Source organism: Aethalodelphis obliquidens, unplaced genomic scaffold (genome assembly GCF_003676395.1).
Source record: "Aethalodelphis obliquidens isolate GAN/ISIS:26980383/991018 unplaced genomic scaffold, ASM367639v1 scaffold3, whole genome shotgun sequence".
Taxonomy (NCBI): Eukaryota; Metazoa; Chordata; class Mammalia; order Artiodactyla; family Delphinidae; genus Aethalodelphis; species Aethalodelphis obliquidens.
In genome coordinates this window covers 29,763,643-29,790,214 of record NW_020837947.1, presented here as the reverse complement: position 1 = coordinate 29,790,214, position 26,572 = coordinate 29,763,643, and the positions used below count along the sequence as shown (strand labels likewise).

Sequence of the window (26,572 nt, the reverse complement as noted above, 5' to 3'; positions counted from 1 at the left end):
CAAGCCAGAAGGGAGTGGCATGATATACTTAAGGTGATGAAAGGGAAGAACCTACAACCAAGATTACTCTACCCGGCAAGGATCTCATTCAGATTCAATGGAGAAATCAAAAGCTTTACACAGAAGCAAAAGCTAAGAGAATTCTGCACCACCAAACCACCTCTACAACAAATGCTAAAGGAACTTCTCTAAGTGAGAAACACAAGAGAAGAAAAGGACCTGCAAAACAAACCTATAATTATTAAGAAAATGGTTATAGAAACATACATATTGATAATTACCTTAAATGTGAATGGATTAAATGCTCCAACCAAAAGACAGGCTCATTGAAAGGATACAAAAACAAGACCCATATATATGCTGTCTACAAGAGACCCACTTCAGACCTAGGGACACATACAGACTGAAAGTGAGAGGATGGAAAAAGATATTCCATGCAAATGGAAATCAAAAGAAAGCTGGAGTAGCAATAGTCATATCAGATAAAATAGACTTTAAAATAAAAAAGGTTACAATTATAAATATATATGCACCCAACATAGGAGCACCTCAATACACAAGGCAAATGCTAACAGCTATAAAAGAGGAAATCGACAGTAACACAATAATAGTGGGGGACTTTAACACCTCACTTATACCAATGGACAGATCATCCAGACAGAAAATTAATAAGGAAACACAAGCTTTAAATGACACAATAGACCAGATAGATTTAATTGATATTTATAGGACATTCCATCCAAAACCAGCAGATTACACTTTCTTTTCAAGTGCACACGGAACATTCTCCAGGATAGAACACATCTTGGGTCACAAACAAAGCCTCAGTAAATTTAGGAAAATTGAAATCATATCAAGCATCTGTTCTGACCACAACGCTATGAGATTAGAAATCAATTACAGGGAAAAAAGTGTAAAAAACACAAACATATGGAGGCTAAACAATATGTTACTAAATAACCAAGAGATCACTGAAGAAATAAAAAAGTAAATAAAAAAATACCTAGAGACAAATGACAAAGAAAACATGACAATCCAAACCTATGGGATGGAGCAAAAGCAGTTCTAAGAGGGAAGTTTATAGCAATACAAGCCTACCTCAAGAAACAAGAAAAATCTGAAATAAACAATCTAACCTTACACCTAAAGGAACTAGAGAAAGAAGAACAAACAAAACCCAAAGTTAGCAGAAGGAAAGAAATCATAAAGATCAGAGCAGACATAAATGAAATAGAAACAAAGAAAACAATAGCAAAGATCAATAAAACTAAAAGCTGGTTCTTTGAGAAGACAAACAAAATTGATAAACCTTTAGCCAGACTCAACAAGAAAAAGAGGGAAAGGACTCAAATCAGTAAGATTAGAAGTGAAAAAGGAGAAGTTACTACGGACACCGCAGAAATACAAAGCATCCAAAGAGACTACTACAAGCAATTCTATGCCAATAAAATGGACAACCTGGAGGAAATGGACAAATTCTTAGAAAGATATAACCTTCCAAGACTGAACAAGGAAGAAATAGGGAATATGAACAGACCAATCACAAGTAATGAAATTGAAACTGTGATTAAAAATCTTCCAACAAACAAACACCCAGGACCAGATGGCTTCATAGGCGAATTCCATCAAACATGTAGAGAAGAGCTAACATCGATCCTTCTCAAACTCTTCCAAAAAACTGCAGAGGAAGGAACACTCCCAAACTCATTCTATGAGGTCACCATCACCCTGATACCAAAACATGATAAGGATACTACAAAAAAAAAGAAAATTACAAACGAATATCACTGAGGAGTATAGATGTAAAAATCCTCAACAAAATACTAGCAGACAGAATCCAACAACACATTAAAAGGATCATACACCATGATCAAGTAGGATTTATCCCAGGGATGCAAGGATTCTTCAATATACGCAAATCAATCAATGTGATACACCATATTAACAAATTGAAGGATAAAAACTATTTGATAATCTCAATAGATGCAGAAAAGTTTTTGAAAAAATTCCACACCCATTTATGATAAAAGCTCTCCAGAAAGTAGGCATAGAGGGAACCTACCTCAATATAATAAAGGCCATATATGACAAATCCACAGCCAACATCATTCTCAATGGAGAAAACCTGAAACCATTTCCACTAAGATCAGGAACAAGATAAGGTTGCCCACTCTCACCACTATTATTCAACATAGTTTTGGAAGGTTTAGACACAGCAATCAGAGAAGAAAAAGAAATAAAAGGAATCCAAATCAGAAAAGAAGAAGTACAGCTCTCACTGTTTGCAGATAACATGATACTATACACAGAGAATCCTAAAGAAGCCAGAAAACTACCAGAGCTAATCAATGAATTTGGTAAAGTTGCAGGATACAAAATTAATGCACAGATATCTCTTGCATTCCTATACACTAATAATAAAAAATCTGAAAGAGAAATTAAGGAAACACTCCCATTTACCATTGCAACAAAAAGAATAAAATACCTAGGAATAAACCTACCTAGGGAGACAAAAGACCTGTATGCAGAAAACTATAAGACACTGATGAAAGAAATTAAAGATGATACCAGCAGATGGAGAGATATACCGTGTTCTTGGACTGGAAGAATCAATATTGTGAAAATGACTATACTACCCAAAGCAATCTACAGAGTCAATGCAATCCCTATCAAATTACCAATGGCATTTTTTACAGAACTAGAACAAAATATCTTAAAATTTGTATAGAGGCACAAAAGACCCCGAATAGCCAAAGCAGTCTTGAGGGAAAAAAATGGAGCTAGAGGAATCAGACTCCCTGACTTCAGACTATACTACAAAGCTACAGTAATCATGACAATATGGTACTGGCACAAAACCAGAAATATAGATCAATGGAACAGGATAGAAAGCCCAGAGATAAACCCACGCACCTATGGTCAAGTAATCTATGACAAAAGAGGCAAGGATATACAATGGAGAAAAGACAGTCTCTTCAATAAGTGGTGCTGGGAAAACTGGACAGCTACATGTAAAAGAATGAAATTAGAACATTCCCTAACACCATACACAAAAATAAACTCAAAGTAGATTAGAGACCTAAATGTAAGACCGGACACTATGAAACTCTTAGAGGAAACCATAGGAAGAACACTCTTTGACATAAATCACAGCAAGATCTTTTTTGATCTATCTCCTAGAGCAATGGAAATAAAAACAAAAATAAACAAATGGGACCTAATGAAACTTAAAAGCTTTTGCAAAGCAAAGGAAATTACAAACAAGGTGAAAAGAGAACCCTCAGAATGGGAGAAAATATTTGCAAACGAATCAACGGACAAAGGATTAATCTCCAAAATATATAAACAGTTCATGCAGCTCAATATTAAAGAAACAAACAACCCAATCCAAAAATGGGCAGAAGACCTAAATAGACATTTCTCCAAAGAAAACATACAGATGGCCAAGAAGCACATGAAAAGCTGCTCAACATCGCTAATTATTAGAGAAATTCAAATCAAAACTACAATGAGGTATCACCTCACACCAGTTAGAATGGGCATCATCAGAAAATCTACAAACAACAAATGCTGGAGAGGGTGTGGAGAAAATGGAACCCTCTTGCACTGTTGGTGGGAATGTAAATTGATACAGTCACTATGGAGAACAGTATGGAGGTTCCTTAGAAAACTAAAAACAGAATTACCATATGACCCAGGAATCCCACTCCTGGGCATATACCCTGAGAAAACCATAATTCAAAAAGACACATGCACCCCAATGTTCACTGCAGCACTATTCACAATAGCCAGGTCATGGAAGCAACCTAAATGTCCATCGACAGACGAATGGATAAAGAAGATGTGGTACATATATACAATGGAATATTACTCAGCCATAAAACGGAACAAAATTGTCATTTGTAGAGACGTGGATGGATCTAGAGACTGTCATACAGAATGAAGTAAGTCAGCAAGAGAAAAACAAATATCGTACAAATATTCCACACGTATATGTGGAATGTAGAAAAATGGTACAGATGAACTGGTTTGCAGCACAGAAATAGAGACACAGATGTAGAGAACAAACGTATGGACACCAAGGAGGGAAAGTGGTAGGATGAATTGGGAGATTGGGATTGACATATGTACACTAATATGTATAAAATAGGTAACTAATAAGAACCTGCTGTATAAAAAAACTAAATTAAATTTTAAAAAATTGCATCTCTTCCAAAAGAAAAAAGGGAAAGTCCTGGCCATCTGCTTTCACTGCAAGGGCATGGGTTCAATCTTCAATCCCTAGTCGGGGAACTTAGATCTCACAAGACTTGCGGCCAAATAAATAAATATGCATCTCTTATAGACAGAATATAGTTGATGTTTTAAAAATCCATTCTAATGATCTCTGTCTTTTAATTTGAGCAGATAGTCTATTTACATTTAAGATGAGTATTGACATGGTTGGATTTAAGTCTACTGTTTTATATCTCCCCATCTGTTATTTTTATTAATTTCTTCTTTCTTTTCTTTTTATTTAATTGAAAACAAGTTTTGGAATTACATTTTAATTTATCTGTTGTGTTTTTAGGTATGTCTCTTTGAATTATATTTTAGTGTTTGCTTAGGGTTTACAAAACACATATCTAACGTTTCTGATCTATTTTGAGTTAATATTGTAGCACTTCATGCAAAACATAAGAACCTTACCCCCATATAGGTCCACTTATGCTGTGCCAGCTTCTAATCATTTATATTCTAGTTTTCATAAGCATTATATCTAGAAATGATATAAGTCCATAATAAAATGTTATAATTTTTGCTTTAAATGTTTACATGTATTTTTTAATTAATAAGAAAAATAATGTATCATGAATGACACATTGCAGAGACTCTGGATTCTCTTTTATTCTTTCAAAGAATATTGATTTTTTTTTTCTTTTTAAATTTCAGCAGAGGTAATCCACCTTGACTCAAACTTTATAATCTGTTTCTCCAGTGATGGGAAGTAGCTGAAATCTCTGTGTATTTTCTTTAGCTTTAATTGTGCTGCTTTGAGTTTACCCCATGCATGTGTAGCTTGGGGCCAGTCAGAGATTTAGCTGGGTCTATACACAGAATATCGGTCTGCCCCTCTCTGGCTCTCTCCTTTCTGGGATTTCCCCCCTGCCCTCCATTTTCAGCAGCTGCGATTGCTCTAAACTCTGTCCTCTGGTTTTCAGGGCAGTAAAACTGAGGACCTCTGACTATTAGTTGTTCCATGTGGCACTGGGGGCTCCCCTCATACTAAAAGCCATAAAAATGGGAATTCAGCCAGTGCCATTCCTTTTCCCCGCCCTCCAGTTCTGTCTGCTTTTGGTCACTCTCCAGTATCTTCAGGAAGTTGTTTCTGAAATGTTTAGGCTTACATTTATTATCTGCAAGAGGGTTAGTCTTGCAGAACCACTAGTAATTAATATTTATTGTATTTTATTAAATTATCTGTTACGGACTGGGTGAAAAATCTTCATTTAGTCAAACAGTCAGATAGTTTGAGAAGCACTAACTTAAGAGACTTTGTAAAAGTTCCTGTAACCAAGATCCCTGGAACTATCCTGTTTCTACCACTCCCTGAACCTGATTGCTCAGCAAACCCTTTTATTTCCTGAGCCACTTTTTTGTTTGTTTAATGTTGACCATAGGTTATTCTGTTCCATACATAAGGACTATAATTGATACAATATTATCCAAGTTTTCTATAATGAACATGCTTACTTGTCCTAATATAAAAAAGCAACAGCTGGGACTTCCCTGGTGTCCAGTGGTTAAGACTCTGCCCTTCCACTGCAGGCGGTGCAGGTTCAATTCCTGGTCAGGGAACTAAGATCCCCATGATGCGCTCACAGCCAAAAAAAAAAAAGGAACAGCTGTACTTACAAATAAAGAAATCACCTATAACCTGGAGACACAGGAGGGAAGCTGGCATCAGCTACAGCTCAGTGTCTTGTGGCTGAAGTCATATGATATCAGAAAATGACTATGGCAGACCACACAGATGTTCAACATTTACTAAAAGTTAAAATTATTGTTTCAGGGCTTCCCTGGTGGCGCAGTAGTTGAGAATATGCCACCAATGCAGGGGACACGGGTTCGAGCCCTGGTCTGGGAAGATCCCACATGCCACGTAGCAACTAGGCCCGTGAGCCACAACTGCTGAGCCTGCGCGTCTGGAGCCCATGCTCCGCAACAAGAGAGACTGAGATAGTGAGAGGCCTGCGCACCGCGATGAAAAGTGGCCCCCGCTCGCCGCAACTAGAGAAAGCCCACGCACAGAAACGAAGACCCAACAAGCCAAAAATAAATATATAAATAAATTAATTAAAAAGTTATTTTTCAAAGTAGTGACACAGAATATCCAAACCAAAAGAGTGTTTAAAAGCATCTCATTCAATTCTCTACTTCATTTTACAGATGAAGCACTTGAGAGGCAGAGACTAGAAGTGTTTTGACCAGAACTACAGAGTCAGAAAACGGTAGAGGAGTGATTATGGAACTAGGACTTTTTCTTTTCCTTTAATATAGCTCTAGTTTTAAGCACAGCAGTGGTCCTGGCTTCATTTCAATGATTCTGCAATAAGAACTGCAATTGTCAAACACATGTTAGATCATAAGGACCCATTTTTCAAAAAAAAGTTACACAGATAACAGCAGAGCTGGTCTACAGGAAGTAGCATTGGGATCCGGAGTCCTGCACACCCAGGTTCTCCTTGTACCCCAAGTGAATAAATTTAATGTTAATTTAGGGTTTGCTCTATTAGCCACTATTTACTTCATTTATAAATTGCTTGTGTTGTTGGTTTATAATTAGTTTATTCATAAACTTTAAGTATTGCCTCTAATTATCTTCCTCGGTACGTTTTGTTCCTACACGTCCCGAATCAGCCCTGTAGTGAGCAGCCATGGTGCCCAGAGAGCTCTGCGTAGCATCCGGTAGCAAGAAAAACAAGGGCTGAGGAAACAATGTTAGTAATACTTAAGAACACTTAGGTGAGAATTACACAAAAACCTCAAAATATATAGGCTTCATACTTGGCAATACAATAAATTAGCCCCACTGTCCCGCACAACCTTTTTTTTTTCCTTTAATAAACTGGGTTTTCAATGGAAGGCTTTAAATAGTAATTTTCCAAACTACTACTTACAGCCTTTATTAATCTATTCCACTCTTATTCGTCTACTTTATTTATTTTTTATTCTCTTCCCTCTCACCAACTTTCTCCTTTTCCTTTGATTCATCTCTTGATATAATAGGATTCTTTTTTCTTTGGCCCAAACCTTTTTTCAGCTACAACTATTTTTCTTCACTATGTTTAAAACCATATGCTACATAAGCCAAGGCTAGACCTATATGTTCTGGAGCTGCAGCAGGATAATATTTTTGAGTTTTCTCATGTTTCTTAACTTCCATTTCCATCCATTATATTTATTTCTACCCCCAAAGGTAGGAACATTTTAAAAGTTTTCAAATGAAAAGTGGTTTTCTGGGATGCCCAAAGCCTCCAGCTAACTCACAACAGGCACTCATTTATGACAACAGTTGCCAACATGGTTTTATTGTTGGTGTGCCGACTACACAGATGCTTAATCTTATTTCATTCCATGAATTCATTCAGTACATGTTGGTTTAATGACTCCAATATGTAAGTCACTGTACTAAATGCTAGATGCTTTAGGACAGGAGGAAGGTAATATTAAGAATCTTTCCATATATTCTCATGTGAAGTTCTTTATAAGGTAAGTAACTACTTAACAGGCACAGTGGCAAACACTTTCAACAACTATCTCTTTTTACTCTTCACGATATTCTAGTATTATCACCACTTTACTGACTCGGAAAAATAAGTCATTTGCCAAAGGCCACAGAGAGGGCTGGAATTGGAACTCAGCTCAACTGGACCCCACCACCCCATGATATAAAATCTTTCGTGTGTACTGGTTTAGCTTCTGTTACCAGTGCTGGTCTTTCTTTCTTTCTTTTTTTTTTTAAGTTAGTTTTTATTGGAGTATAGTTGCTTTACAATGTTGTGTTAGTTTCAACTGTACAGCAAAATGAATCAGCTGTACATATACATCTATCCCCTCTTTTTTGGATTTCCTTCTCATCTAGGTCACCACAGTGCATTAAGTAGAGTTCCCTGTGTTATACAGTATGTTCTCATTAGTTATCTATTTTAGACATAGTATCAATAGTGCATATATGTCAATCCCAATCTCCCAATTCCTCCCACCCTCCTCTTCCCCCTTAGTATCCATACATTTGTCCTCTATGTCTATGTCTCTATTTCTGCTTTACAAATAAGTTCATCTATAACATTTTTCTAGATTCCACATATATGCATTAATATGCGGTATTTGTTTTTCTCTTTCTTACTTACTTCACTCTGTTTGACACTAAGTCCATCCACATCTCTACAAATGACCCAATCTCATTCCTTTTTATGGCTGAGTAATATTCCATTGTATATATGTACCACATCTTTATCCATTCCTCTGTTGATGGACATTTAGTTTGCTTCCATGACCTGGCTATTGCAAATAGTGCTGCAGTGAACATTGGGGTGCATGTGTCTTTTTGAATTATAGTTTTCTCAGGGTATATGCCCAATAGTGGGATTGCTGGGTCATATGGTAGTTCTATTTTTAGTTTTTTAAGGAATCTCCATACTGTTTTCCATAGTGCCAGCTCTAGTCTTTCAACTAAACTTTTTGCAGTTCAACTCAAAGATCTTTCCTATCATTTAATCTGTTCTACATCCCCTTCTTCTTTCACATCTGTCGTGGGTTGAATTGTGTCCCCCCAAAATACAAAGCTTAAATTCCCAACCTCAGCACCCCATATCAAGACCTTATTTGGAAATAGAATTGTTCTAGACGTAATTAATTAAGATGAGGTCATACTGGCATAGGGTGAGCCCCTGATCTAGTATAATGGTATCCTTATAAAAAGGAAAAAATTTGCACACAGAGACAGATATGTACACAGGGAGAACATCAGGTGAAGATTGGAGTTACACTGCCACAAGCCAAGGAACACCAAGTTTGCTGGCAAACCTCAGAAAATAAAGAGGAAGGCATGGAACAGATTCCCCCTCACCGCCTTATAGGTAACCAATGCTGCAGATACCTTAATTTCAAACTTCCTGCCTTCAAAACTGTGAGAGGATAACTTTGTTGTTTACGCTACCAGTTTGTGATACTTTGTTACGGCAGCCCTAGCTAACTAATACATCTACACTTGGATGATTCAGAAACCCACATTTCTACTGCTCTCTCTTTTTCTAACACTCCAATATTCCCTTTCTCCAACTGCGCGACTTTTTAGCACAATAAGGTAGAACCAGTCATACCGTTGCCAAATGTGAGGTGCAAAGAGTTATCTTTGAAATCTATGATCTCCCTCCCACAGTTGGGCAATCATCCAAATGGCTGAAGGGTTAGAAGCATGAGCTTTGAAGTCCATTGGGCTCAAATATCAGTTTCCACATTTACTAGCTGTATGATCTTGGGCAACTCTGAGTTACTTTCCCTGTTAAAGGGGGCTAACACCACCACTATCACATGGAATTTCAATGATTAAGGGAGAAAATATATGATAATAATTTAGCACACAAACTGGCATGTAGAAAGTACTAAACAAAATTACTTATTATCATTATTGTTTCTAAAATAAACTTTAGAATTTATTTCTCATATGTATTTCAGACACACATTTGTGTACATTATGTAAGTACTATGATCTGCTGGTATGAGAGTGACTCTACCTATTATGTTCTATTTGGTTTGTCTTTCACCTTTGGCAATATCTAAAATGGAGAGGGCGTGACCTTAAAATAGTGAAGTAGGAGAATCTATATTAGAGAATCCTTGAATCACTAGTGTGTCCTTTAACTTTATCCCTGAGATTAGAACCAGTTATATAACTAGGACATCAAAACAAAAATGCAGCTCCAGTTCTAAGAAGGGAAGTTTCAAACTGATAGAAAAAGCATTTATTAAGGTGAAATATTAACGCCCATGATACCTGAGTCTAAAAGGTATTTAATCATTTTTCCCCTACATAAATACGTTGTTTGGCAATGATTATTTTCCCATGTCTTTACCAAATTCCATGCCTCCTCCTTAAGATTTTTTTGGGGGTGGGTGGGTTAGAAATCTACTAATATGCTTAGCATATTAACTTTTATTAACTTTAGATGAAAAATTTGCTGAAACACTATCACATTTCCTTTCAAAAATACGTGTTGGGCTTCCCTGGTGGCGCAGTGGTTGAGAGTCCGCCTGCCGATGCAGGGGACATGGGTTCGTGCCCTGGTCCGGGAGGATCCAGCATGCCGCGGAGCGGCTGGGCCCGTGAGCCATGGCCGCTGAGCCTGCGCGTCCGGAGCCTGTACTCCACAACGGGAGAGGCCACAGCAGTGAGAGGCCCGCGTACAGCAAAAAAAAAAAAAAAAAAAAAAATACGTGTTAAGGTAAAAAAGACAAGGGGGTATCCATGCCTTTGGCCTTACTCTTTTCTTCACTTAGAATAATTTCTTTCCTTCTACCCTTCCTGTTTGAAATCCTTTCTCTTTTTTTTGTTTCTTTCTTTTTTTTTTAGACAGTTTCTAACGCTGCCACAGCCTAAAGGCCTTCTTACCTTCCCACTTTGTACATCCCCTGAGGCCTTTACGTATCCTCATCTTTGGCTCAAATCTTAATCCCACCACAAACATGACAGCAGCAGAAATAAACATTCTCATCTTCATAAACTCTGCAGTATTTTTTAAAATTAATTTATTTATTATCTTCGGCTGCGTTGGGTCTTTGTTGCTGCGCATGGGCTTTCTCTAGTTGCGGCAAGTGGGGACTACTCTTCGTTGTTGTGGTGCGCGGGCTTCTCATTGTGGTGGCTTCTCTTGTTGTGGAGCACGGGCTCTAGGTGCCCGGGCTTCATTAGTTGTGGCACGCAGGCTCAGTAGTTGTGGCTCATGGGCTGTAGAGCACAGGCTCAGTAGTTGTGGCGCACGGGCTGTAGAGCACAGGCTCAGTAGTTGTGGCGCACGGGCTTAGTTGCTCCGCGGCATGTGGGATCTTCCCGGACCAGGGCTCGAACCCGTGTCCCCTGCATTGGCAGGGGGATTCTTAACCACTGTGCCACCAGGGAAGCCCCTGCAGTACTTTTTTTTTTTAAAGCAAAAGTTCAATAGTTAAATGAATAAGTAAAGTGAACAACATTTTAGGATGAGTCATGGATGAAAAGAAGCAGTTTCAACATTTTTAAAATGAAAACTTAATAGTTAAAAATGAACGATATTAATTTATTAAAATTCCAGTATATCACTATTCTGGCTAACTCCACCTCACACTCTTACCACGTTACTCATTTTTGCTTTCTTCACAGCACTCAAGAATCTAACGTTACCTGTTTGCTCTTCGCTGTTCACTGTATGCACAGTGCTGGCACCTAGGAACTGCTTAATTGCTGTCTTGGCGACTTGTCAGAAGAGGAAGACAAAACACTAGAAAAAGGACGGTACTGATTACATTTGGCTGTATTTCATGTATTTGCGTTGCAAGTGCTGGTAGGGGAATGGCCAATAAATGCAAAATTCAGAATGTTGCTTCCCGGGAAAATCAAGAGTTAAAACTGACTTCTCAGATTGCACTAACTCCGTCAGTCCTGGAAGGCGAAATTAACGCCGGATTTCTCAAAGACTACGTTTTCATCTCTGTATTTCCAGACCCTGTCCCTGTCCCTACCTGAAACATTGCAGGTGTTTCAATGCACCTGTTAAATCCCGATTTGGACGGGGTTACGAATCCAGGGGACAATTTAGTGTTAAAAAGAAAAAGAAAACAAACAAACAAACCTTCTTTTAAAACGAACTATATTAGGAAACCGTAACCAACCACCGGGCTGGCCAGAGGTTCCACTTAACTAACAGTCGCCGGGAAAGTGGAATTTGCAATGCGCTCAGAAGTAGCGAGCTTTCGTTTCATGAGAACAGAGAGACGCGCGCGCGGGCGAAGATCACCCACAGAATGAAAAATTCATGAACATTCAGAATGACTTAAAATTGAAGGGAGAGAGTGTGCAGCTCAGGGAGGCCCAGTTGGTGGGGTCGATAGGAAATTACAATTATAGTGTCAGAAGGGGTTAAAACTGGTGTTCCGACAGAGCCTGGGCTCCGCGGGACTTACAAGATCGCGCAGACAGGAGAGCTTGGCCCTTCTCGCGCTCCGTAGGACGAGTTCTCTGGGCCTCCGCGGGCGCCGGCTGGGAATGACGTTGGGAGGCTGCCCGCGTTAGTGCCTGTTGTGCGGTCCAATGACCGCCGAACAGAGTCATGACCGGTCCTGCTAGAAGGCTAACAGGACCCCTGTCTCAGAACCACCTCAGTCCGGAAACAGAAATTCTCGAGACCGGCACTGCCAGAGCCAGCTCTTGCACGGAAGGGAGTGCACATGCGCCTAGGGGTCCTGGGAAACCCTTAAATACCGTCTTGAGGGTACGTTCGTTCTCTTTCCCTGCCGCCGCGGAGCCGCGCGGAGGCGGAGGCGCGGGGTGAGTGGAGGAAAGCTAGGGTGGTGTTTACGAAGCGTGGCTCGCTGTTTTTTTTGCCAGGGATTGACGTTAAATATTTGCACCTAAGTTGAATCTATTTATCAACCACTTTTTTGCTTTTTGTATTGTAGTGCATTCAAGATTCGGCTCCACCCGTAACCCACCGCCATGGCCGAGGAAGGGTGAGCCCAGGGCCCGGGGTGGTGGTGCGGCCCAGGCGTGGGCTTCGAGCCGGTAGTGCGGGCTCTGGGTCGGCCGTGGCGCCTTAAGCGCGTCTGACCTACCTCGCTGATGACTGCCAAGTGCAAGGCGTTAGATGGTGTGCGGGAACTTATCAATAGCTTAATTTTTTTGTCTTTCAGCATTGCTGCTGGAGGTGTAATGGACGTTAATACTGCTCTGCAAGAGGTGCTGAAGACCGCCCTCATCCACGATGGCCTAGCACGTGGAATTCGCGAAGCTGCCAAAGCCTTAGACAAGTACGTGTATCAGTCTCAATACGGTGGGGTGTTGGAACCGGAACAAAACTGCAGCCGAGGGAAGAAAGCGTGAAGTTCATGGTGTTAGCACAGAGGTTCTGAATGGCATCCGTTCTACAGGAAACCTAGGAAAAGGTATCAGAACTCAGATCTCTAATGACCCACTTAAAGTGTGTGGGTTTGGAATGGGGATGAGCACTTGATTCCTAAAGTGAAACTACAGTGTTTGAATGATGACTTAAATTGTCGGATACCCCTTCACTCCTTTTATGAGTGAAAACTAGCAGTCTGACAAACCTGTAGCTTTTGGGGCTAATTTCACTGTTATTTAGGGGATAGGTGGGAACTTTTATTTAGCACTTTGCAAATTAAAACCATTATATTAAAGTGGCAGAAACATCTGGTTTTGGTATGAACTTTGTACAGTAGCTGTGGAGACCAATGTGGGTGTGGGATAATTGTAAATTTACTCAGTGAGGTCTCTGGGAGGGTAACATTGGCAAAACAGCTGTTAACTATTAGAGCTGAAAAATGTTGTGAAAGGGTTATTAAGTTAGGTAAATTTAAGTTTATTCAATTTGGTGTAGGTTGGCCAGTTGAACCCAGTGAAGACAGCACTTGTTGGAAAGTTCCTGATACAAGTCTACTATTTGTACCTTGAAAATACTCTGCAATATTAAGGGTCTGGGCTAGTAACAGGTAACAATTTAGTAAATTAGTTCCTATATATAACATTTGAAATTTTAAGAGTTACTGAAGACAGGGTGATTCTGTAGATGAAGTTAAGGAACATATGCCTGGTGGTACCTACGTCAAACTAAAGTTATATTCTTCAGTGGCTGCTTATGTTTTGCCAGTGTAGCCAGTGCAAAGATAACTCTTCTAGAGCACAGTAGTGGATTTAGATCTGAATTTTAACATCTACTGTTGGATTTGCATTTCAGGCGCCAAGCACATCTCTGTGTGCTTGCATCCAACTGTGATGAGCCTATGTATGTCAAGCTGGTGGAGGCCCTTTGTGCTGAGCACCAGATCAACCTGATTAAGGTAAGTTTCTCATTGAATTTGGTTTTTCTGAAAGCCAAAGTAGCTTAATGGAAATTGGGCCAGTTAGGGACATGTGTCCACATAAATGCTATCCATAATGATTTTTGTCATACCGGAGCAAATTTTGTAACGAGCTCTTTGTTTTCTGCAGCTGTGAAAAGCGTCACAAATTTGGCATTGTTGGCTATGATAAAACTAGTTCCAGAAACATTTTTATTCCTGCAGAATTAAATGCTAATTTTATGCTGGTACAGAACAAAAGATAGGAAGGGTGTTGATAGGGCGTCTTGGTGCTGTGCATGATGACAACTGGCTCCCTCTACTGAACTGATATGAGGAAACTGCCATGTCACCCTTTCTGACTACAGCTCCCTTTCATATAATGTACTGTGTTACCAATAGCATTAAAGCCTTGGAGTGTGGTGATCTTTGTTTTTATTCCCCCCTGATAGGTTGATGACAACAAGAAACTAGGGGAATGGGTAGGCCTCTGTAAAATTGACAGAGAGGGGAAACCCCGTAAAGTGGTTGGCTGCAGCTGTGTGGTGGTTAAGGTAAGTCGGTACCGGTGTGCGGGGTGACGGCTGCGCTGGGTAGATGCGCTTCACTGTGAGTTAAGTCAAGAATCTCTTCGAACAAAAAATGCGTAATCCTCAGCAAACTTAGAAAAAGCCTTCTGCCTTGTAGAAAAGGGAAATAAGACATAATTAAGCCAGCCAATGAATCTGCTTATCTGAATGTGTTTCTGCAGAAATTTAGAAAATGCTGGCAATAGGAAAGCCGTGTTACGAGCCTTAAAGACATTGAAGTCTTTAAGGTCCCTGAAAATGGCTACAAGACATTTTAATGGTGGGAAGCATTTTCACGAGACGTGCTGATTTTTTTTAAAGCTTCATTATAACTAGTGCTAACAATTTAGTTGAGTTTCTAAATTTTAGTAAAATCACATATGTTTTTTTTAGGACTATGGCAAAGAGTCTCAGGCCAAGGATGTCATCGAGGAGTACTTCAAATGCAAGAAATGATCAAATAAAAAAACTAGGCTCTTGTTCCTCATCTCTGGTTTTTTATTTGGGGCAGTAAAGTAAGGTCCCTGTTAATGAAGAACAAAAGATATTCATTGCAAAATAACTGGAAGCATGCTCTCTGTCGCCTGGTTCTAAGTGAAAGCCTTTTCTCCCAACCAGTAAGTAACTTCAGTGTTGGCAAGTAGAAGAGCCCAAGTGAAGATAGGCTTACAGTGAGGTATTGGTGACAGGGTTTCTTGGGTGTGGACATTCATCACGACTATGACGAGGCCATCCTAGGACCAAGAGAAATGGGTTGAGGCTAGTCAAGTGTGGGTGTCAATAACTTAAAATCCTAAAGCTGGATTGGATTTAGGCTGTGGGACACTAGAAGGTACATGAAGTCCAGGTGCGCTTATGCACATGCCCATTAGGGAAGGTCAGAGTGTCTTATTTACCTAAATATTAGCCACAAACAAGATGTGTTTCTATGTATTTCTAGTCCCTCTAGAAACTCAGTAGGGAGAAGTAATGGTGACCCATGTACTTCAAGCCTGGATCAAGTTGGGTTTGTGTGAGTACGAAATGTTGAGCCAGGTAGGACTAATGGAAGTCTTAAAATTGGAATCCCTCGTAAATTGCCAATTGGGGTACTTCTGAGTTTCTCTCCCCTGGTTTGCCTGTCCTACTATACAGTTATAGGGCACATGTGAAGGGAAAATGAATTTAGTTTGCTTTTAATTGTGATTTCCTTATATCACTGTCTTGCTTAACATTTTGAGTCCCTATGCTGTATTTGGTGCTGTTTTGAGTCTGTTGATGCAGTGGAAAAACCATATTTTTGTTTGATCCTTTATGGGAAATTGTGTAATTCAGGCTAGGGAAAACTGTTGGATTACGGCAAAGTGCATTTTCATATTCACCCCTTTTTGAAATTAGTGCTGGGAAGACTTTTTGAAGCTAATCTGTTTGCTGAATGTTAACTCTGATTTGGGATTACATCAGCATTGGTTTTTCGATATTTCCATATTCGCTGTCAGCTGAGCTACAAAACACACTTAAAGAAATATTCTACCCTTGACCCTATCTTATTGTAGATACTACCTGGCTAAGTCCATTGTTGAAAATTAACTTTCAGTGTGTTTTCTGGCTTCTGTCTGCTAGAATGTTATGGTCACCAAGACACTTATGGTCAAACTAGCTTCTTAATGACCTTTTTCTTTTGCCCTCTTCCTGACTTTTTAGAAAATTTTATTTGTGGTCTACTTTGGCCTTTGCCATGCTGTACCTCAGTCCCTTGTTTCTCCCTCTGCCCACGCCTTCTATTGTAATAGTTCCAGAGTTCAGACTGGTCCTATTTACTTCTCTAAGGCCAGCCTGGGACAGTTTCCACTTGTTTGTCTTTGATCAGCAGTACACTAATGGTGCGCACTAGACAGCACCCTGTGAAAACCTTCAAGTTTTGTGTGCCTCAGTGAATTTTATCTTCCCCTTAAGGTCAGTGCTTTTTGTGAGAGGAAGGGGAAGAGCTGTTGACCTGCTAATGTATGCCAAGCTCTGCACCAAGTGTTAACATTTTTTTGTGTTACTTCTGTCGATTTCCCAAGCCAGAGCCCTCGGATGTCCTCTGCCCCACCTCTGCCTTTTATAGCCTGTAGACTCCAGGTGGCAATGGCCCCAGTTTTTCATCCGCACTGCTCAGTTGCAGTGAAGTGATTATCCTTTTTCTCATGACTAAATCTATTAGGTCTTTCTGCCTTTGCCTGAAGTACCTTTCTTTTTTGTCTACCTGGCAGTCTTCAAAACCCAGCTCAAAGGAACATAGCTTTAGCCTTGAAATTGTGACTTGTCTATAGCTTCTATGGGATTCATGAGGGAGGCCATCCATGCAAAGGTGCCAGGGCAGAAGCAGATGTCTTCATTCTCTTACTGGGGAAAATAATAGTTTGAGGGCATCCCTCATGAGACTACCCTTTCACTGGGTTGCAAGAAAACCTCCAAGCCAAATCCATTTTCTTTGTTCTTAACTCTTACACTTAAAAAATTTTTGCCTGGTCCTGATTTTATTAAAATTTATGTGTGTTTTTGGTAAACAACTTTAAATTCTTTTAAAAATAATCAGGACATCCATAGAAAAATTGTAAAAAGGCTGTATTAGGTAGGTGTCCATTAAAAACAAGAATTTATCTTAAACTGGGTTGTTGAGGCAATGAAAACATAGGCAGAGGTGTTAGGAACCCTAGAAATGTGGAAACATCTGTCTTACTGAAGACTAGCCCTTTAAATGGAGCTTGAATTTCTTTTTTCTTTATGGATGAGAGTGCAAAAAGTTGGGATCAAGGAATATGTTAAGCACAGGCAAGCTTTGTGTCTTCCTGCCCTCTTCATAGAGGAGGAAGGAGAGGACATTTAACCAAGGAGGGGAAGTAAGATCACAGCCTTCATTCCAGGCTGAGGGTGGGGCAGGGTGATGGCTCAGTGGGGTAGGGCATTGTCCTCCCAGCTGGGGTCCTCATAAAGCCCAATCCACAAGGCAATATGGAATTTCAGGAGTAATTTCTAGCAAGAGCAATGGAGGCATCATGGCTGGGCTATGCAGGTACCCAAGAGATGCCACCAGGCTTCCCCAGCCTCCCAGAGAGAAACTTGGATGAAGTCTTGACTCGTTGCCCGTGGCCGGGTGCTGGGGGCAGAGGGGGGGATGGTCACAGTCAGAATTGAAGAATAATTGTACAGAGGGTGATCAGGTATTTAGGGCTTGGGCTACATAAATATTAACACATCAGTGTTCAGAAGGATTGGTGGTACTGGTGCTCCCCAGGCAGAAATCAGTCCTTTTTAAACAACAGCGGCTTACACTTCAAATGGCATAAGCACACCTAAATTAAAGCTTTATCATACCACAAGTGAGATGTCTCAGCCAGTTTTTTTACCCAAAACATAACAGGGCCGAGACTGCTGATTGAAGTTGCATTACAACCAGGCTTTTGCTTGAAAAGGCTTAGAAATGAGGGAGGTGGGTGACCCTAGGAATTATTAAGACCTGCACTAAAGGGGCAATCTTTTAAGCTCTCTTATGAAACATGCCTTAAGAGTGTCGTTTCTTGACATTTCTTTTGCCCCTTTTTCACTGACCACTTTCATCACTGCATTCCTAATTTGTTTCCAGTGGCAAATTGGCTTTGGGAAGGGGATAAACGAGTAGAGAAGTGCTTTTATAGGTAGAAGCTGAGTCTGTGGTTTCCTCTGTGGGAACTAAACTCAGTTGTGAAACGTGAAGGTGGAGACTGGTGGTTATTTTGTGGCCCTACCAACCCGGGAGGTTCTGTTAACCTTTCATTTTCTGATAAAGGGTGAGAAAAATTATAAAGCATCAATTTAGTTAACCCATTCATTGACCAATTACAAATGAAAGAATGGTTATAGCTGTAAGTATGCTTACTACAGAACTCTTGGTAGGACTTGTTGGTTGAAGGAGGGGAACAATTAGGTAAAATGTGATACATCTACATAATGGGGTATTATGGTGCCGTATAAATGGACAGAATGGGAGGGTATTTGTCAGTGTATTCGTAAAACAATAGTTAAAACGTACAGTAAGACCACATTTTGTAAAAAAAAAAAAAAGCACATGCCTTCAGAGAAAAGGTTGGAAGGATATACATTAAGGTTTTAATGGTTACGTCTGGAAAGGTGGGTATTTTGGTTTTCCTTTTTTTTTCTTTAATATGTATTGCTTTTGTAGTAAGAAAACATTCTTAAAGAAATGAAAGAATGGAACAAGATAGGCTTAGGATTAATTTTAAGTAGCATTAATATAAAACTAAACATTTTTGTATGTTTTGTGAACATGTGAATTTACTTGTCAAATAGCACGTGGATACGACAGGGCAGCTTTGAGAGGGAGTTGAGACCTACCCAGCAGAGGGCAGTAAGAAGCTAGCGTCAGAGGGACCTATCAGTAAAAGAAGTGGAGATAAGCACAGACTGTACAGCAGGCTCCCCTTAGGAAAAGATTCTCCTTCCGCTCCTTGAAAATTGTTGGGCTTCAGTTTACTATTTCTCGTTGCTCTTGCTCTTTGTCTTGATATTGTAGAATCCACACTCCCCAGCTGGTGAGGTCAATTCAACTTGTGCTTTGGGAGATTGTCAGTAGAGGTGACTAGTTATTTTATATACAATTAAGAAATAGAGACTACAACATATTCCTAGAGGAAAAGGTTTTGCTCTGTGATAGTGGACTGTATGTTAGGCCCCTTTCTCTTCCACTAAATGAGAATTTGTCTGAAGCTACCTGAAGACTAAAAGGTTTCAGAGCAGGCGTATTCTGGAAAAATGGGCATAATTTGGAGAGCATCAAGGCAACAGCCATACTCTGGAGATTATAATCCACAGTATAACTCCATGGAAGCACTGACATTGTTCTGTGCTGTCATCTCTGGTGCCTAGAGTAGTGCTTGGTGTAATAGGCACTCTTATAATCTGTTGGATGAATAGATTTGACCTGCCTATTTGTTTAGTCATTTAATTTGTGGGTTTCCTTCTCGGGCTTAAACTCCCCAGCCTCTTTTGACACTTTAATTTCTCATGTTCCTTTTTTTCTGGCAACAAAAGTGAACCTCAAGCTGGGCCTCTTCTAAACTAGAATGGTGCCAAGTTGTCTCAACTTCCCATCCCTCCAGCTCTACTCTAGGGAGCAGGGTAGAGAAACGTATCCTATCACAATATGGGGTACACACCTCTTAAGAATCTGAAAATTTAAAAGCCAGTATGAGGCTTGGGAACAGTAAAAAGCATGTGAATTCAGGGAAACTCTTTACACTGCAGTAATTTCTCTTCGAAGCTTGTTTATCGAGACACATGCCAGCAGCACAGTATTGTATGAGTGATGTGAACTAAACCTTACACAAATGTAGTATTTGGCTTTTTATTTTTCCTTCTTTCAACTCAACTGCTCCCAACTAAAATTTACAAACAGATAAAAAATCCTGTTTGTACCTGGTTGGCTTGTTAGAGAAATGTGGGGTAAAAGACCTGTGATATTTCACAGTGTTGCCACCAGATTAAAAGGAGCAAAATGCACATAAATACGAGATCCGTAAGGGGAAAATGAAGTATTGACATACAGAATGCTGCAAATTAAACATTCTGTCTTCTCTTAGATTTGATGCTTGCATATACTTGGTGAGTTCCGGGGCTCAGCAGATGTTTTGCTAAATAGGTGCATGTTGTGTCTTGCTGGGCGGTGTTTACCCAACACACGTCATAAAGTGTTGCAGTTACCCCAGTTTCAGGAGGGAGTACATGTATAATTTTTAAGCAGAAATAAAACCTTTTCTATCCCCACCCACAAGCTAGGGTTTTGAAATTAAATTATCTAGTTCAAAATTTTATATTCCAATTTTCTGTCATGTAAAGAGTCTAGAAATTTAATTTTCAAATAAACATGAAAATGATAATGTGGATATTAACATGCAGAAGCAAAGTTCAGAGCCCTACGTGGAGAGGAAACAGTTTATGTGAAATTTTTTACATTTTAAAATAACTTATCAAGGCATAAATATACTTATTACCTTTATTGTTGCCTAGTGTTGCCCTGTGAAGTGAGGCTCATTCAAAGTGTCGCAGGTTGCATTGCTGCCATGTGGAGTCTCGGGTAATAGACTGCAGGGCAGATGGAGGTTTAGCTAACATTCAGTTACAGTTTGAAACTTTCCTTTTGGGTGGTAGTAAAAATAAAGCAGGTAAGAAATGAGCTGCTCTTCAAGAAACTTCTGTGTTTTGGTAAAACTGCTGAGGGTGTTTCTCCCGTCAGAGCCGTATAACAGTCAGAGCCGTATAACAGTGCGCAGCAAGTTTCTTCAATGAAGCAGAAACCTGCCTGCCTGATAAATCCCAGGACCATCCGGGCCATAATGACCATTTGCAAGTAAGAGTACAGATCATTTGTGGGACGTGAAGGCAACATTTTAAAAGCAAGCTGTATTTCTGAGGGGTGGGGGAGAGGAGTGGGGGGAGGAGAGGGAGACAGGGAGAGAGATGGAAGGAGGGAGATGGGAGGGGAGGGAGGGAGAGAGGACGTTCAGTTGCCTATAAACTAGTACAAAGGATTGATTTATTCTACACATTATTTTCTTCAGTTAAAGAAAATGTGAACATTCACCTTTGATTTTGGAAGGTGAGCATTCACTTAACATTATAAATCAGTCGAAAATAAGTATAATTGAGTTGAATATTAGCTGACCAGTTATCTTTTATTGCATTGGGTAGAACCCCAGTAGTTATTTTCTTTGGTGAGTCTCAACTGAAATGGTATATTAATCAAGTGAAAGTGCTCGTAATCATTGCCAGTCCCCAGACGTGTACTTGTGTGTTGAAATTTTTTCTCAGCAGCAAAGTAAAATATTTTACCCTACCTATACAGTTTAACTCTTGTCTTCCTAGTAAGGCATTCACATTTAGAAATTAACAGCCAGTTTGGATAAGAGATGCAAACTCTTATTTAAGGGAGAAGATATATTTAATAAGATTGATATTGCTTTATGTAGACTAGAAAATAACCAAAGCAAAATCTCCCCAACATATAAACAATATGTAACAAAAACAGAACCTCTATGTAGCGTTGAGTGGAAGAGCATGTAAACTGTTCCTTTAACCCTATAATTCTGATTTCTTGATTTTTGCTTTGATACTTTGATAATGAAAGGTAAACAGTTGTGCGAAGAAATACAGCTGTTTCTTTTAACATTTTGCTCTCCTATGCGGTTCCCAAACTGCTTCATGTTTTTGATTTTGTTTTTGCCCGCACCACGGGGCATGGAGAACTTCCCTGACGAGGGATTGAACCCACGCCCGTGTCCCTCAACGTGCTTCATGTTTTTTGTTTTCTGTTTTTTTAAAAAAATTAATTTTTGGCTGCGTTGGGTCTTTGTTGCTGTACATGGGCTTTCTCGTTGCAGTGAGTGTGGGCTTCACATTGCGGTGGCTTCTGTTGCAGAGCACGGGCTCTAGGCGCGTGGGCTTCAGTAATTGTGGCTTGCAGGCTCTAGGTTCAGTAGTTGTGGCGCACGGGCTTAGTTGCTCCGTGGCATGTGGGATCTTCCCGGACCAGGGCTTGAGCCTATGTCCCCTGCATTGGCAGGTGTATTCTTAATCACTGTGCTGCCAGGGAAGCCCAACCTGCTTCATGTTTGATTTTAGTCCTTTGAAGAGGCCCTACCAGGAAGGGGCTCTTATGTAATTCTGGGCTCTGTGTTAAAAAAAAAGTATGTTTCTATAATATCTACATGATTACCTCTCAAACTTAGTTTATTGCTAAATGATACAAAATTTAGGGAATTAAAACAAATGATTACAGTCTTCTACTTAATAACACAAGTGATATTCTTTAATACTGTCATCTAAAGTAATTATTAATGATGATTGTGGTAAATTACTTTCTAGAGTTAGTAGTATCATTACTGGTTGTGTTATTTTCTAGAAGTAACTGTGGCCTGACCAAAATGTGGCCTTGCTACTTTCTTGCTGTATTTCTGGAGAAGATGCTCTCTCTTGCCCAGAGAGAATTGGGCTGGGAGTTTAGGCCTGAAGTGATGAGTCTCGCATTGCAGACTCTACTTGCAGTTAGAATCTGAATTTTTCAGTTGGAAGGACCTGAAAAATGATTGGTTCCCTCATTTTCCGGCTGAGAAGACAGAGCCTCCACATCTAGGATATGCTCCAAGCAGACTTGGACATGTGGGTAAACTGATTATAGGATTTGTCATTTTGTTGAAGATTAAAATATTCTATATTTAATATATGTGGAAGGAATATACTTTGTAAATTGATATGGGTGTATTGGTGAAGAATATCAGGGATGAGGACTTAAACAAACGTACTATGAGTCCAGAAACACTTTTTTTTTTTTGAGTTACGCGGGCCTCTCACAGCCGCGGCTCCTCCCGCTGCGGAGCACAGGCTCCGGACGCGCAGGCCCAGCGGCCATGGCTCACGGGCCCAGCCGCTCCGCGGCACCTGGGATCCTCCCGGACCGGACTGGGGCACGAACTCACACCCCCTGCATCGGCAGGCGGACCCCCATCAGGGAAGCCCCAGAGACACTTTTTAGTGCATGAAAAATAAGCTAACAAGGGCAATATATTGGCTTCCACAAGAGGTGTGTACAGATGTGGAAGAATGTTTATACAAAGCCAGAATACACAAGCATCATCTCCCACAGGTCATTTGCACTGTGCACTTTGAGTTTGTGCAGTGTTTCCTGATCTGTACTTGTCCCATTAATTTAGGCCACCAACAGTGATGTAGAGCGATAAAGTCTCCAGAACTAGGGATCTACCACGGAACCCTTGTTGGGCTCCTAATACACAGGTGAACTAGCAGATCCGAGGATGTGTCTTAAAAGAGAAGGGAAGACAAGGGGAGGCATTTGTCCATAAGAACGTGATTTGAAGAAAACCTGTCTCAAAGTGAATAATGAGTGTATTTTACAAAAGATTGCAGCTAGTTCTTTGCCTTGCCATTAAAGTTAATAAATTAATGTTAATTTTCAGAAGCAGTTATAAATAACTTTAAAGGAGTATCGTTATCTATAGTTGGTTGGTAGGGGAATTGGCCTTAAAAATAATCCTGGATTAGGTATCCATTCTATAGTGTTGGCAGAGAAGAACCTGCTTCTTAAAGATCTCTTTAAGATGAATGAGCATAAGATGCAGATTCTCATCCTAGACTACAGTGCAGTTCCTGTCCACAAAAATCTGGGGAGACAATTGCATTAACATGCCAGTGTTACTGATTTATAGTTGATTCTGAGAGCAGAAGAAAAACTACTTTTTGGAGATACGGAATTCTGGTGGGTATGTTTTCAGATTCTGAAATTTAGAGATGAAAAGAACCTTTTGAAAACTTCCTTTATTTTCTTGTATGTGTGCTTCGGTAAAATTCCAAAGGAAGACTAATTTCTGTTGTTAGCTTTTCTCATCCACTTACTTGCTTTTTTAAAAAAAAAATTAACCCAATTTATTTTTGGCTGTGTTGGGTCTTCATTGGTTTGTGCGGGCTTTCTCTAGTTGCGGTGAACAGGGGCTACTCTTAATTGTTATGCCCAGGCTTCTCATTGTGGTGGCTTCTCGTTGCAGAGCACGGGCTCTAGGGCTCGCAGGCTTCAGTAGTTGTGGCACGTGGGCTCAGTAGTTGTGCACGGGCTTAGTTGCTCTGCGGCATGTGGGATCTTCCCGGACCAGGGCTCGAATCCATGTCCCCTGCATTGGCAGGCGGATTCTTAACCACTGCGCCAACAGGGAAGCCCTTACTTGCTTCTTTTTGAGTGTTTCTAAATTTGGATTCATTGGAGAGAAATCGATTTCCTGAGAATTTTTTAGCTAATATTAAAATTTAACATATATGTTATTTTTAATGTTTTAAAATGTTTTATTTTTATATGTTTAAAATGTTTTATTTTAATGTTTTAAAATATTTTATTGTACAAAATAGATCATTACAATTTAGGTAATATGAAAACAATATTCAGAAAAGTCAACTACCAGTTTAATGTTTAAATAAAGACTTCAGAAATTCTCTGGAATAGCTTCTATCTAAAACCAAATTTAAAATTACTATGGCATTGCCATCTTGATTAAAATTGGTTTTGATTTACTGGCTTAAAAAACCTTTATAATAAAGAGTGAACAATCTCTAGTTGTTAGTTTTATCCAACACCACTTTGCGTTCCTTTTGAGCGTCATTTCAGTACATTCTGTGCAGTGAACAGGAGAGGGCAGCATAACCTCAGCTGTTGGAAAAGCAGTGCAAACCAGTCTTTCTGAACAGAGAAGGCTGGGAGCTGATGAAGAGCAGAGTTATAGCAGCAGGTGCTGCAGTGTGTCTATCAAGCAGGATACACAGGAAACAAATGTGAAGTAAAACTGTTTAATGCCTCTGAATGCTGCGGAGTTTTACGCGTATTTTCCAGAGTAATAGCCCCTTCCCTTGTAAAAATGAAATGGGTCAGATGTTGAGATTTTTATGGGATTTAGAAAGCTGTACATGCCTAACAAAGAACTTGGCTCTACAGCTGTGGGTTTTCTGATCTCTATTTTTTTTATGGAGTAGTAATTTTCTAATAATACTAGACACTCATCTTCCTTATTTCTTCTCAAATTTCTGAACCAATTTTAATAATAATAAGTAACCAGATCTCAGGTCAGTAAAAGTACATATATGCACCTGAACTGCTACTGTCTGTTTTGTTGTAGTATTAGTGCAGGAGAGAAAAGGTTAGATTGGTAAATCCATGGATCTCAAGGTCTTAAGACCTCAGCTTCTGTTTAACATCCAGTTTGTACCTCTCCTTGAGGAGGCAGCTTCCAGGGAGTACAAACCTGCAGTGTGCAACCTGGATATATTTTGCTGGAATATGTGTGTGTGTGTGTGTGTGTGTGTGTGTGTAAATAAATTTACGCATGTGTATAAAGAACTTGTATTCTTTCTTAGCTTCCTTCAGGAAATTTAACCAGCTATTGGAAAAGTTCCTGGAGAATCAACATGTATTGGCTTTAAGAAAAAAGAGGAGAAAATGAAGGCCTAAATATGAAAGTTTTCTTGCTGCTTATGTTATGTCTTTACCCTGGTTAGGAAAGAAAAGATTCAAAGGATTATTTTAAATTGACGAGTTGCATTCCAGCCTCAACTTTCACTTAAAAATTCTATATTCTTAGAAATCTCGTTTAGGAGATAATTTCCGAAAATCTGACCTCTAAAATATGGATCTCTGTTGCTCATTTGCATTAACTTTTGAGCTTTAATTTCCTCATGTCTGCATATAATCTGCTTTGGGCAATGCTTGCTGTTTCTTCCCACACCCCACCAATTTGAGAAAGCAACCCTTTTGTAATGGCATAAATTTGACTTTTGTGCACTGAACAGAACATTTTTAATATGCTCACTTTCCATTAAAATCCTTGGCTAACAAATGCATAATACAGCACTTATGGATTCAGCAGAGATCCAAAGGTGAACCTGAAATTTCATCTACCGCTTGGTGGCTTATATCCCTGGCAGGGTTACTACATCAGAAATAATGACTTGAGTGTGAATTTGAATGAGTGAAAACCATAGATGTTGAATCACAATGCAGTCAGAGGTTTATCCTGGCCTCCATACATAGTAGGGAGGGAATATCTAATGTTAAAACCCATTTCACCTTTTTTCAGTATGCTGGGTCTCATTAAATAACTGTGAACAAAGACACTGGTACTAATTTTCATCCCTTTTGACATACTAAGGACTTCAAAATGGGATTTGACAGGTTTTTGGTGTGTCTGTAGTGCCGACTGCTGGGCATCAGATTGGTTACTAAAGGTTGTTATAGTGTCTGTACCAATCCCCTTGAAAAGGGGATGGCAGTGGTGCACACACGTGCGCGCGCGCGCGCACACACACACACACACACACACACACACACACACACACACACACAC

General features: G+C 39.8%; 2 protein-coding genes, 3 non-coding genes and 1 pseudogene across 7 annotated transcripts in view; 5 read left to right on the top strand and 1 right to left on the bottom strand.

Annotated features, from left to right (window-relative positions):
* Nucleotides 1–12,275, bottom strand: part of SLC18B1 (solute carrier family 18 member B1) — a 47,763-nt gene extending 35,488 nt beyond the window's left edge. For 2 of the 3 annotated variants that reach the window (XM_027086092.1, XM_027086107.1), the window contains exon 1: nt 11,420–12,275. The gene's annotated coding sequence lies outside the window, so the exon portion shown is untranslated. The remainder of the gene's footprint in view (nt 1–11,419) is intronic. The other variant, XM_027086099.1, reaches the window with a different exon arrangement.
* Nucleotides 12,276–12,467: 192 nt separating this feature from the next.
* On the top strand, nt 12,468–15,144 carry LOC113609097 (40S ribosomal protein S12). Its single transcript, XM_027086130.1, has 6 exons — nt 12,468–12,562; nt 12,694–12,744; nt 12,925–13,041; nt 13,986–14,088; nt 14,541–14,642; nt 15,051–15,144. Exons 2-6 carry the CDS (start codon nt 12,731–12,733, stop codon nt 15,111–15,113), a joined length of 399 nt encoding a protein of 132 aa, XP_026941931.1. The 5' UTR covers nt 12,468–12,562; nt 12,694–12,730; the 3' UTR covers nt 15,114–15,144.
* LOC113613394 (small nucleolar RNA SNORD101) lies at nt 13,266–13,338 on the top strand. The gene has a single exon (XR_003430228.1). It is a non-coding gene; the product is annotated as a small nucleolar RNA SNORD101 (small nucleolar RNA).
* On the top strand, nt 14,381–14,457 carry LOC113613419 (small nucleolar RNA SNORD100). Its single transcript, XR_003430253.1, has one exon. It is a non-coding gene; the product is annotated as a small nucleolar RNA SNORD100 (small nucleolar RNA).
* Nucleotides 14,798–14,927, top strand: LOC113613416 (small nucleolar RNA SNORA33). The gene has a single exon (XR_003430251.1). It is a non-coding gene; the product is annotated as a small nucleolar RNA SNORA33 (small nucleolar RNA).
* Nucleotides 15,145–15,159: 15 nt separating the features above from the next.
* LOC113609083 (poly(ADP-ribose) glycohydrolase ARH3-like) overlaps nt 15,160–26,572 on the top strand; it is a 104,457-nt pseudogene continuing 93,044 nt past the window's right edge.

Coding starts and splice junctions, on each gene's coding strand:
- LOC113609097 (XM_027086130.1), top strand. Junction 13,042..13,985: donor GCTGCCAAAGCCTTAGACAA/GTACGTGTATCA, acceptor TTTGCATTTCAG/GCGCCAAGCACATCTCTGTG. Junction 14,643..15,050: donor GCAGCTGTGTGGTGGTTAAG/GTAAGTCGGTAC, acceptor TGTTTTTTTTAG/GACTATGGCAAAGAGTCTCA.